Here is a 13,921-nt window from a genome sequence, read left to right as displayed (position 1 = left end):
GTTATTAACTCAGATAGTAATTCAGAATGACATATTAGATATATAAACTCTCAGTGTGAACTTTACAAACCACTACAGTGGTTTCAGTTCCATTCAGCAGGGCCACAACAGTTTAAGCAATAGAGGAATTTCTACTTCTAATCCTTTATATCTCATTCTAACTATTAAACCTCTTAAACATGGCATTTGATCATTGTGAATAATAATAATTTTAATATTTATATGCCACCATAAGGATTAGGATTTGATATTGAAAGTCAATGAATTGTGTTACTGCTGTGGTGGCAGCAACAGAAAAATACTGCACAGTTGTGGCTGCATTGCAGGGGGGATGTTAGGGCTTTATTTGTGGCACCATGCTAAGGACTCCCTGAAATCTGATGCTGGCTGTCCGTGGTAAAGTGGCTGTTAAGTCAGCAAGAAAATAGCCAAATATTTCTATCTCAAGACTTCTGCAGCAGACAACTTGATGGCTTTAACATCACACCTACTTTTTCTCCCTTTCCCCAGCTCTTGTTTTAGTTAACATCTAGACCACATCTAGTTTTGAAGAACTCTAAATCTTGCTCACTATTTGAGACATTTTGGTTGGTCCCAATAAGGGTATTAGTGAATTATAGGTTTAAGGTTTTTCTTCTATGGACCACCTTAGCTTCCTGTGCTCTTCGTGTGTCTTTCATATTCTTTACTGGCCCTGCTAGCATCTGCCCTGTCACTGAGTTCAGCACAACAACTGGGTTTTAACACTTAGAATACATTTTCCCTCAGAAAAAATATTAAAGAATATATATCTTTAATTAAGATAAACTTGAGCTTCAAGTTTTATTTGAGATTCTTCCTTCTCATGGTGTTTTTTTTTTTTAGGGGAGGGAATCAGTACCACAAAACCGCAGAATCGCAAGGATAAAATGCTCATTAGATGACTTGCTCATTTATATGGCTGGCAAAGTTAAAGTATAAATGTCAGGCAGGAAAACTGGAAGGGCAGACTGAGAGGAACCATATGTGGAAGGATTTGGTAAAAGTGTATATGACAGAACCATCTACTTTAGGGAAACATTAAATATGTTGTATTGGTTCAAATGAAAAGAATCACAGAACAGCTGAGGTAATACCTTTTTTGGCAGGGATGCAACTGATGATCAAACTACAATGTGAATGTTAAATGGTCCTAATGAAAGTATTCCCTCATTTATTCTGCAGTAAGAGATTTCACTCATGTTCAGAAAGTGACCAACTGATCCAAAAAATCTATTTCCTCCTGTGTAAAAGGTAAAGGTACCCCTGCCCGTACGGGCCATTCGTGTCCGACTCTAGGGTTGTGCGCCCATCTCACTTAAGAGGCCGGGGGCCAGCGTTGTCCGCAGACACTTCCGGGTCACGTGGCCAGCGTGACAAGCTGCATCTGGCGAGCCAGCACAGCACACGGAAACGCCGTTTACCTTCCTGCTAGTAAGCGGTCCCTATTTATCTACTTGCACCTGGGGGTGCTTTCGAACTGCTAGGTTGGCAGGCGCTGGGACCGAGCAACGGGAGCACACCCCGCTGTGGGGATTCGAACCGCCGACCTGACGATCGGCAAGTCCTAGGTGCTGAGGTTTTACCCACAGCACCAGGAGCTACTAAATTCCTCTAATTTATCAGATATTCCCCATCCAAGATACTTTTTTAAAAAAATCAGTCCAGCATGAACCAACCCCGTCATTAATAAAATCATCAGTACTGAACTATATTAAAGGTGAAGGCTTTAAAAATGTATATATTTACTTAAGCAGTACACACCTACTGTCCATAAACACTATCAGAATTCTTAACTTATTCAATAAAGAAGTAGAGAAAGTTGAGAAGCAACAAAAAGGGGAAAACACAACCATCCAACAGAATGTGCAGATGCCAACCTTCTGTTTGTCTGCAGCAGAAAAAGTAATGTTACTCATTATGAGAGAAATAGTTGGCAACACAAACTACTATATGAAATACATGCTAATAAAACAACAACAGATATGAAGTGAAAATGGTGCTCAGCATGCTTGAGGGAATTACAAGGTTTACAAACTTAGAAAAACTTAAGGAGGTAGGTAAATAAATAAGCCAGCCAGCCCCCAGACAACCCATTGTCACTGGAAATATAATTTCCATCTCACTCACTAGGAAACTTCACCATTGTTGGGTGGGCTATACCTTACACTGGGCCAGTGGGACAGATTGGGGCTGCTGCCCCAAAGCATATCTTTCCAAGCTGGTGGAGGTGGTATTGAGTGCAGTGTTTGAGAATCAGAGGACACTGGTTCTGAGGAACTTCAATAAGCATACTGAGGCTAACTTGACTGGGCCAGCTTGGGCATTTATGACCTCCATGATAATAACTGGGCTAACTCAAGTTGTAACTGGCCCAAAACATAGAGCAGGACATATTCTTGATTTGGTCTTCATTTCAGAGTGAAAGGGCTGGTCTACATATTGGGTGGAGGGTGTTGAAGAAACCCTATTGTTGTGGTCAGATCATCTGCTAAGTTTGGTCTTACAGTGCCAGTTTCTCCCTACAAGGTTGGAAGGATACTTCAGAATGGTCAGAGACTTAAAGGAGCTTGAAGGATTCCTCAATGCTTTGGGGAAATTTCCAGGAGCCAGAGCTGGCAATCCCTGTCAAAGGCCTTTGTTGTGCTATGGAATGGCAAGATGCATAGGACTGTTGACAAGATTGCTCCTGAGTTTTCCAGGGAGCTCTGAGCAATCAAATGAGCTGGACAAGGGCTAGAGGAACAGGCATTCTAGAGTGCATGAGCAATGATGGAAAATGCCTGTTTTCGGGGGCTAAAATGGAAGTGGTGTTAGACTCAATGTGAAACTGACACGATATTTCCTAAAGTGCATAGTTATGACTACTATGTGCCAGTGAAGATGGTGCATCTTGGAGTAGCTGGTTAACAGAGCTGTTCCATGTTGTGAGAGCTGACATCTGTTCCAGGGAATTGAGTTTTGGAACTATAGAGGCCTGCTATGATAAGTTTGCCAGGCACTTTGAGGATAAAATTACTTGCCTCAGTGCTGAGGTGAATGCTGCCATTATTCCAAAGAAAGGTGAAGTATGTGACAAAGGATCTTCCCTGATCTTGTAGAAATCAGTTGCAGTTGAGGTCTGAGGATGTACACAAGGTGCCTGTGGTGGTTCAGCCCACAATATGCTCTCTCTACTCCTGCTCACAATAGCTTATTCAAGTTATCGGGGTCTGGGGTCATTCCAGGAAGCAGTTGACCCATTTTGCATGAGGGAATGGTACCTAATGCCTTGGAAGAGGCAGTAGTGTATCCACTCCTTAAAAAAACCACACACTTCCTTGGACCATGAGGTACTCAACAACTATTACCTGATCACAAATTACTCTTATTTTGAGGTAAGGTGCTCGGGAGAGTGACGGCACGCTGCAAGCACTGTTGGAGGAAACTACTGCTCTTGACCCTTTCCAGTCTAGGTTCAAGTCTGAGTTTTGAACAGAATTAGCTTTGGTCACCCTGATGGGCACCTTCCTTTGAGCACGGGACAGATGGAGTGCAACTCTATTCCTCTTTCTTGATTTCTCAGTGACTTTCAATACTGTTGGTTTTCCTGGTATTTTCCTGGACTCTTTGCATGAGTTGCAAATTGGTTGCACTGTGTTACTGTGATTCCATTCCTACTTACATGGCTGGGTTCAAATATAGTGTTGGGATGTTATGTGTCTGCCCCCTAGCAGTTCTGCTGTGGGGTGCTGGAGGACACAATTTTCTCCTCAATGTTGTATATGAAATCATTCATTAGATTTGGGGAATGGGGTCGTCAACATACTGACATTCAGTTCAATTTCTCTGTTACATGTGCATCAGAAGAGACTGTATCTGTTCTGAACTGCCGCCTGGATGCAGTGGTGGGTTGAATCACAAAATGACGCTGAATGCTGATAAGACTCTGTGGGCGAGTAGTTTACAGTCTGGAAATTGGTGAATTTACCAATTCTGGACAAGGTTCCACTCCCTCTAAAGGAATAAGTACACAGTTTGGACCATTCTTTGTTACTGGAACCTAGGTAACTTCCTTGGCAAACAGCACCTATTAACAAAGTAGGTTGGTATATCAACTACAACCCTGCCCGGACAATGACATCTTAGACACTATGATTCATCCATTAGCAACCTCACAACTAGGCTACTGAAATATGTTCTATGTGGGACTTCCCTTCAGGCCTGTTTGGAAGTTGTAGCTGGTGCAGTATGCTGCAGTATGCTGCTGAATGGAGCATCTGGACATGTACATATTACATCTGCGCTGAGGGAACTGAATACGCTGCTGATTAGCTACCAGGCTATGTTCAAGGTCTTGTTACTAACACACAAAGGCACAAAATCCTCAAGACCATGGTTACTGCCACAATTATGTGCCTCTGCATATAACTGTTTAAGAGCACTTAGACCATCATAATTATTATTTTTTTTTTAAAAAAGAGATGAGCATTATAGCATTACGGTGCTGTAGCATAGATACTGTTGTACCTCTTTCATTTTAAAAATACAGTTGGAAAAGCCAATTAAAAGTTGGAGAAGCCAATTAAAATATTTATTTCAAAAACAAAATAATTAAACAGCCCACCAACAAGGTTAAATAATGCATGAGTGCTGAGCTTCAAATGGCCCCACCCAGAGCACCTATGACACACCCCTGATGTGGATGGAACACAGCATAATGTTACCAGACGTCCTCATTTCCCGGGGGGCAGTCCCCAGATTTACAAATCAGTCCCCTGACAAAATCCATCTATTTAGTAGGAAGTTGAAAAGTGTCCCCGGATTCATTGAAAAAAATCTGGTAACCTTAACATAGCAGAAGCAGTATACTACCAATAGTGTGGAAAGTTGATTCCAATTCTGCTTTTGGCTTATAGCAGAAGAGCAATGATTCGGCAGCACTAAGAGCTACTCATGTGGAAGCAGCCCAAATGAGCCAGATACTAGCTAATACTAGGTAGGTAGATAAAATGACTTTTGTTTACTAGGACTTACTCCAAGAATAAGCTTCCAACAAATAAAATATGGAGGTTGAATTCATATATATAATAATAAATGAGAATCAGAAGGCAAGAGCCTCAGATTTGCATGCTTCCTCCTCTGAGTACATGGGGAGGATATTTAAAACTTCCATTGACTTCAGTGTGCCTACTCTTGAGTATGAACTGGCCAGATATAGCCTACATAGTGTAATCCCACCCATATCTACTCAAAAGTCCTTTGAACCATACCAGACATCATTCTGGTTGCCACATTCTGCACCAGTTGCACCCTCCACACCATATTCCAGAGCAGTCCTCATAGACAGCATTGCAATAGCCAACTGGCATATCTCAAGTATTTATGTGCTGAAGCAATAAATCTTTTAAGGTCATATTGTTAGTGAAAGACAAAAAGTAAAATAAAGTGAATCATTAGGATAATTTTATGTACATAGCAAGCAGAACAGATGAGAGAATAAAGTCACAGATAAAGGTCATTAAATTAAGATTTATAAAGATTTAAAAATGTACTCACTTGTGACCAATTTCATGTGCAATGGTAAAAGCAGAACCTAAGCCAATATCTTCATTAATGCTACAGCTCCTTTCAGGCTCACACATTCCAGCAACAGAGGCCAAGCCTGAACAAACAAAAGGAGACACAAAGGGTCATGCCAAGGTGTTTCAATCTTAAAAGCCCTAGTTATAAATGCCTGGATTCTTTTTAATAACCTCCATGCATTGAAGCAGCAGTTGGCAAAAGGTTAACTTTCTAGTCATTGCAAAATCACTGGGGGGAATTTCACTTTGCCGGCTAGACATTAATATTTTTTGAACTGCAGTCACTGCTGGAAAATGTCTAGACTAGGGGTTAGATTTATAAATTTTACTTCTGGTAACTTGGGACCACCTAGTAATATGAGCCAGGAGAGGGAATTCAAGCAAGCATTTCTATTTTAACATTCTTGAGGTTGCAGAAAGCAAAATGTGTCCACATTATTTTTCTAAAGAGATCTGTTTAAGTTTAGTGGGTTCATAAAACATACGAGAAACATTTTTAGCTACAAAACCCCCGAGTGGTATATTTTTAGGAATTTTTATGAAAACAAAAAACTCAATGCACCAACTGCAGAGAAAGAAACGTTAGCTGTATTTACTAAACTATAAAAACTTCTGCTTATCAGTTTTCTGAAATTAAGTTCTCACCACATACATCTGCTTCTAAAACGTTTTAAAATGGAACACAGTATGTACAAATATTACAAATGTTCTTCAATACTACTTGGGATGTGCACTAGTGCAGGATTAATTTGTTAACACTACGGAGGAATTGACCTGCTGCAGCCTTAAAGGTATTCCTCCCTGAGGACTATTATCTGGAAAAAACATTAACATACTCTTCTAGGGGATTACCGTATTTTTCGCCCTACAGGACGCACTTTTCCCCCTCCAAAAATGAAGGGGAAATGTGTGTGCGTCCTATGGGTCGAATGCAGGCTTTCGCTGAAGCCTGGACTGCTGCGCAGAGCTGCTGCGTGGAGCTGCCTGCAGCCCCGGGCTTCGCCCAGCTCCGCGCAGCTCTGCGCAGCCCTCCGGAGCCCGGCGTGAAGTCGCGCTGGGCTCCTGATGGCTGCGCGGAGCTGCCTGCATTCCGAAGCCTGGGACGCACTGAAGAGCGCGCCCGAGCTTCGCGCACCTCTCCGCAAGCCTGGGGAGACCGGCGCAACTTTGCGCCAGGCTCCCTAGGCTTGCGGATAGCAGGCTGTTCTGGGGGCTGGGGAAGCTCGGGCTTCCCCCGCGCCAGCCCCGCGCCTGGGGGGGAAATAATTTTTTTTTATTTATTTCCCCCCCAAAAAACCTAGGTGCGTCCTATGGGGCGAAAAATACGGTATGTGCCCTGAAAAAATACTGCTACAAAACAAGAACCAAAAAGGGATACTTTTAGCACTGAAGGGAATGTATCCTATGAGCAAAGTAACCTAAATTATGATTAACATTAACTTGATAGGGATGTATTACAAGGAACCAGATTAACACCAGCATTCCAGGGTTTACACCAGCTTTGAACTCTTTTCTGTTCAATCATTTCAATCCATAAAGCCCTGCATGGTGTAGAAATGAGTCTTACCCCATAGAAACTCTGTTCCCCACTAACCTTCTGTGATCCCTTAATTCAACTGAGAATTCTACTGATTAGAATGGCTATGTAGCTCCTCATCTCTGGAATGTTCTCTCCAGGGAGGCCTGACTGGCGCCAACTTTGTCATCATTTCAACTCCAGGCATATATGCTTTTGTTTTCCCGGGCATTTGGACAGCACCGATGATTGTATGTTTTTACTCTGAATGTGTTTCTAATGTGTTTGTGCATTTTTATTACTGTATTTTATTATTATTGTAAATTGCTTTGGGCCTTTTTGTTGAGGGAAGCAATTCATAAATTCAATATGCCTAACCTATGTCTGAGGTCCATAGAGCAGCAGCATATACAGCAGTATTATCTGTGGCTGTTCCACTTACAGATTCCACACACAGAGAGAGTTTTCAAATTCACCGAGATCTAAGTTTGGAGTATTTAAGGAACATTATATGTTCATATCATTTAAACTGGCACTCAGTAGTTGAAGTCAAGGGGGATATGGGTAAGAAATGAGGAAGACAGTCTTGATATTTGAATAAGTTTTTAATCTACATAACTGCTACTGACACTTATCTCTTACAACAGACTGGAACAGAATGAAAACAAACGAAACAAGCTCTGGTAAGGAAGGTGGAAATTACTTGACCAACTGTAATTTCTGCTAGGTGAAGGTTACAATCACGTTCTTTCCAGTCTATTAAAAGACAAAGTTAGAATACACCTAAATTGTACTTTCATTGTAACCAAATAGAATTGTTTGACTTTTCAACTCTGAATACCAAAGTAGTATCTTTGACATTTTTAGAATGATTGAAAGTAATGCACTCAGTTATTATCAATGGATGAACATTGGAAAATATTCCTAATGAATATGGCTGATAGTTATTTTACAAATTAAAAACTGTCAACAAATTAATTAATAATTGCGAAACAAAACAAAACCCACATATGACCCACCCCAAACTACTATTATTTATGTGGCACATGGTTAGTTAATTATTACTAGAGGAACATGTCCTTCAGTCTGTTGCTTTGTGTCCATTTTCCACCCTTCTGAAATCTTACAGCTATTAACTTACTTCTCTCCTTTTTCTTTTCTGAGGTCTCCTTCAGTGTTTTTTCCTCAGCTATCCCTCTCCCTCCAACTTCCATCAACACTTTTTTCTCAATATTTTATGCTCCTCCTCCCCCTTAGCATTACATGTCCTTGTGCATTCTATCCAAATATGTCCTTTTCCAAGAACTTCCCTGGATCAAGCTGCCTCAAGCAAGCCAGGATCAAACTGTCCCCCAAATCTGGATCTAACAGGGAAATCTAGTTAGTTTAAAAGTAGAAGCATAAGCTTCGAATTACCTTATCCTGTCTTGTGCAAAAAACTATAATGAAGGAACGGAGGGAAGGAGCTCCACAACTTAGGGACTGTTTCAGAGAATGTCCTCTCCCAGGCCAACATCACCACTTTGTGAGCCTCTGAGGGTAAAGGAAGTACCAATAGAGTCCCTTCTGCTGATTCTAGGACCTGAGTCGGTAGGGAAGGAGGTGATCTTTCAGATATTTGGAGCCTGAGTCATTTACGGTTTTGAACACTAAGATGAGCACTTTCAAGTGGGTCTGGAAATGAACTGGCAACCAGTGCATCTGTTTTAAAACAAGGGTTATATGGGCTCTAAAAAGAGCCCCCAGCGAATTGAAGTTTCCAAGTCATCTACAAGGTCAACCCCATGTAAAGCACATTGCAGTAATCAAATTTGGAAGTTGAAAGAGTATAGAGTACTGTGGTCAGGTAATCTCTGTCCTATGGATGCAGTAGCAGCCAGAGCTGAAAAGGGCACTCCTAGCCACCAGAGCCAGGCAAAATCTATGCTTGCCATGGTTGTGATTCCGTTCTAGAAGGAAGCAGTCTGTTCTCTGGCATCAGGCTGAACAGCATCAAGTCATGGGCAAACCCCCACCTTTCCAACATCAAGTTATTGAGATGAACAATGTAACACCCATTTAACATTGCATCTGACCGACCACAGTGTGACACAGAAGATGACCTGCACTCCTACTGAGAATGAAGCTTGCAAAAGGTCCTAATGCTTACTCCTCCGTCTCCCTGGTAAAGGTAAAGGGACCCCTGACCATTAGGTCCAGTCATGACCAACTCTGGGGTTGCGGCACTCATCTCGCTTTATTAGCCGAGGGAGCCGGCGTACAACTTCCAGGTCATGTGGCCAGCATGACTAAGCCGCTTCTGGCGAACCAGAGCAGCGCACGGAAACGGCGTTTACCTCCCCGCCAGAGCGGTATCTATTTATCCACTTGAACTTTGACATGCTTTCGAATTGCTAGGTTGGCAGGAGCAGGGACCGAGCAACGGGAGCTCATCCCACCATGGGGATTCGAACGGTCGACCTTCTGATCGGCAAGTCCTAGGCTCTGTGATTTAACCCACAGCGCCACCCGCGTCCCATGTCTCCCTGGTACCTGCATCATAATCATGGTAGTCCTCACCATGTGGTTCCCCTTGCCTGTATCATGGCTCCTACATACTCCAATTGACCTGGGCTAAAAAAGTTGGGTATGTAAAACTGACGGTTACTCAGAACCTGTTGGTGCTTGAAAGGTTAAGGATGCAGTGGCAACATGGAGCTTCTGCAGCTCACTATACATAGACAGACCCTTAGGGGATTCATTTTACCTATGCACCAGGAGGGATTTATTCTTAAAACACACTTAAGAATGTCTTAAGGCAGGCTACAGGACCAAGCTATTAATTTTAAATTCTGGACAAAGCTTTTAGGTCTGAGAAGACAACAGAGTTCAAAATCAGAGCACAGCACCTGGTTTAAGTATCTGCACCAGGTGCTAGACAGATGTGAAGCAGAAAAAATATTTCCTGAAGCTACAAAACAGCTGTAGACACACTCCATGAAGGCAACTGAATACACATAGCTCCTTTCATGCCTCCCTGTGCAAGGACATGGGGATTAAAAAAAAAACAAAATATCTACCCAGCAGCAGATTCTCTTATCTCTTCCTTAGATACCCATTTTCACTTTGTGCTGAAACAAGAATGCCTGATGAACAGAAATGTAATTTCAGGGAGTGACTAGGGGTGCAAGTCTAAGCTCCAGATGCATTAACCATGTGGCATTGTGATCCACCCATTCCATATGTCATTCTGTTGCCAGTGATACAAAATGTACACTCATGGAAATCTACTGAAATGCCAGTGGATTGCAGCTATGGGATTGCTCAATCTGCCATGTTGTGGATTTTAAAACTAGAAATGACAGAAATTGAAAACACTAAATGTTTTCTGTAGAGGATAAATGCTTACTGTAAAAACAGGAGGAGGGATGGCAAAATTCTTGCACGATCATTAAAAAATAGTTGCCTGCTCAAAATCCTACAGTTATCATTAAATACTGAGCAAAATTTTAAAGAAATGGCAGACTTTTTCCTTTTCCAATATACTTCATGGATTAAGAGCACTGTAACAGTTTTAAAAACACAGAAAACAGCATCAAATTCACAACACAACCACCATTATGGCAAAGAATTCAGAGACGGATATGTGGTAAATTCAGGCTTTTGCACCAGACAGGATAATCAGTTAACTGCATGCTTTCTTAAGCACATTTTTACCATTAACATTTCTGGTTTTTCTGTGTGTTTCTTTTCTTCTCTTTGTATTTGTGAAATCTATCAGAGCAATCTTTATGAGGAAGAAAGCAATGTGAGCTTCCCTTACCCCCCCTTTTAATTGTTGCTTTGATTACCTTCTAGGTTTTTAAAGTGGCACAGCTGTCCAAAATAACTATTCTTTTTTTTTAACATTACTGCTTCTTGCAAGCAAAATATATTTTCAGAATCATTTTCTACATAAACATGAAATGTGAGGAAATCATCTCAAGAAATGATGTCAAACGAATAGGTAACAAAAACCAAAACATTGAAGAAAATAAATACCCATTTAGGTTACATTTTTGCAACCTTACCCAGTGTTCCACAAGGCTTGTTTTTATATGTGCAGATATCGTATCTGTAAAGAGGGGAGAGTAGATATATTTATAAAACGTTCAACCTGGTTAATACATTTTTTATATTTATCACATTTCTGTAGTGTAACTCCAGTTGTCAGACTGCAATCACTGTAATTATGAGCAGCCAGCTGGAGTGTCGGCTCTGCGTTCTGGTGTAAACCACAGGCTGCAGTATGCTCACAGCCTCTGGCCTCAGGCCAGTGGGACACCTGCCAGGAAGGAAAAAAAGGTTAAAGTGGACCTTTGTAATCTCTGGCCTTATAAAACAGCCTGCCACTCTGTTATGAAGTTGCAGCACTACATCTGCAGAGCATCACTATTTCAACAAGAAACTAACAAAGCATTTTTCTAATCCTATTGAAATATTTTCTTCCTAAGGACACTGCATATTTTAGGATACTGAACAGTAATGTTTTGATCCTAATGTTTTGTCTCTTCCCTGCTTTCTTGATGTTTCCTGAAACCAAAATGTTAGTGAACTAAGTGATACGTAAAATAAACGATACATTATTAAACAATCTCCTATTTTTAACCCTCTTCCCTAAAATTTTTCTTTAAGGGAAAGGGGAAAAGAAAAAAGGAAAGACACAAATGTTATGTTACCATCCTATTCTGGAAATTCAAACAATGATTCAAAATTCACAATGAAAATTCCTACCATTCATTTCAATCATTCATTTTGAGCATCAGCTTCTATGGGTTTCTTACTATTGTCAGCATGAAATCTCCTAAAGGTGACTGTTTACACTTGGAGAAGCATAATTAAGACTAACATCGGGAAGGAACCAGAGCTCAGTGATGGAGCACACGCTTAGCACACAAATGTCCCAGGTTCAATCTCCAACAGAAAATCCACACCTGAAACTCTGCATTCAGTAGACAGTACTGAGCTAGATGGACCAATGATCTGACTCAGTATAAAGTAGCTTCCTATGCACAGACACAGATACATATGTCCTCTATCTGAAGAAAGCTTTTAAAAAAAAGGAAAGGAGATGCATCTCTTAATGTTTCTAGGAATATATTTTAGAAACCGAAAAACATGGGAAGTTATTACCATGACCTCTCATACCCTGGAATGGGTATGAACTAGGGCTAGGTGATACCTGTTTTTCAACATCATGATATATCACCAGCTAAACATTGTGATATACTGACATATAATGAAGTCTGAAATAAGGATGGAGCTACGTAGAGGCATTGGCTGGCTTCACAGACTTCCATTCTGGGAATCAATGAATTCCCAAAATACAGTCTGACTAATGAAGAATGCCCCAGTGCTGCTGGATGGGAAAGCCTGCTTACAATGGAAATCCATGTTTCTACCAGCTCTCAAAGGCAGGACTGGCCCACCCTTGAGGCACTGTGAGGGAGTCACCTCAGGCTGCAGGCTGAGGGATAGTTGGGGAAATGGCAGGTGTGGCCCTAAAGAGTGGACCTCTTCTTCCGCCACTGCTGCCTGCTCCTCTCCAGCCTCTTGGTGTTGGTGGGTAGCTTCAGCAGGCGGCTTCGGAGGAGCTGCTCTGGCAGGGAGCAGCAGGGGACAGTGTCAGTAGCAGTAGCTTCAGCAGCGGGTGCCCCTTTTGCCTCAGATATCAAATGTCGTGGATTGATCCTATTAGGAAGGATGTTTGGATAAGGCTAAACACCTCCAGTATTTAAGGCATTAAGTAGAAATGCCAATAATCCATTGATAGTTTTAAAGTTGCTGTATAAAGCTGATGTTCTGGGGGATTAAATACTACAAGCTCATCATTTTTTCAAAGTCTGGGTATAAGATTTAACATGCATGTTTAAGAACAACAAAACTTTATACAAGACTTGAAACTCTTGATTTCTTGTGCCACAACATCTGCTTAGTTTTACAGAATCTGGTATACCAAAGAAGCATTTTGCCTTAAACTAAAAGTAAACAATTCATTTAGTTTCATCCTTGAACACCAAAAAAGGAAGAAAAAGGATAGTGCACATGTCACGTTTCTCAATAGGAATAGCTTTCCTGTTATTTGTTTGACATGTCTTTTACAAGTTGCCATAAACAAAACAAACTTCTACCTCTACAATATTTCCTTTCACCATTTTACTTGGTGGAATAAATTAGTGTGGATTATACAAAAAGAAAAAATACTTCGTTGTCAGTGCAGTAATCCACTGAAAGCATGTATGACAATTTTTTTAACAGAAAGTCTACTACTCTGTTGTTGTATATACTAGTCATATTACTCCCACATAGTATAAGACCCAGGGTATGGTCTGAAGGCACATGATGTCACCACCTTGCTGAAGCTAAACAGATTGGCATTCAGTCAATGCCTGCATGAGCCACCACCTGGAAACTATTTGTTCCATCTTGAGTTCCACCATTAAAGAAAGGCAAGATATGAATGTAATAATAATAAATAAATAAAAATGAATAAATATAATAGAACATCTATCTCTTTGTCACATTTGGTTTTCCTGAAGTTGGGTAGAACTCTGCAGATTGAGATGCTGGCTATGCAAATAGCCCCCTCCATCGCAGCAAGAGCTGCAGCTGTTTGGCCGGAGAACTAATCAAATGTGATCTCACAAGATGTAGAGATTGTCATTAAACTGGATTGTTTTTTAAAACTATCCAAGTTGCTGGCCATTACTACTCCTCACGGGAGCAAAATCCACAGCAAATTAGACAAATTCATGGAGGGTAAATCTATCAATCTACCTCTCCTGTTGGAGGTAGTATGATTCTG

The 13,921-nt window shown here is 41.1% G+C and overlaps 1 protein-coding gene across 13 annotated transcripts in view; it reads right to left on the bottom strand.

The window, feature by feature from the left end:
- The window catches only part of ADAMTS6 (ADAM metallopeptidase with thrombospondin type 1 motif 6), a 113,819-nt gene that overhangs the window by 58,250 nt on the left and 41,648 nt on the right, over window positions 1-13,921 (bottom strand). For all 13 annotated transcript variants that reach the window (XR_014172918.1, XM_081930280.1, XM_081930287.1 and 10 more), the window contains 2 exons: window positions 11,148-11,191; window positions 5,557-5,662 (listed from right to left, as the gene is read on the bottom strand). Coding sequence is in view for 12 of the 13 variants with exons in the window: in XM_081930280.1 (XP_081786406.1) it covers window positions 5,557-5,662; window positions 11,148-11,191 (150 nt within the window). In the remaining variant the exon portion in view is untranslated. The remainder of the gene's footprint in view (window positions 1-5,556; window positions 5,663-11,147; window positions 11,192-13,921) is intronic.

Source organism: Podarcis melisellensis (assembly GCF_964234715.1).
Source record: "Podarcis melisellensis genome assembly, chromosome: 11".
NCBI classification, from domain to species: domain Eukaryota; kingdom Metazoa; phylum Chordata; class Lepidosauria; order Squamata; family Lacertidae; genus Podarcis; species Podarcis melisellensis.
This window is presented reverse-complemented; position numbering and strand designations above follow the sequence as displayed.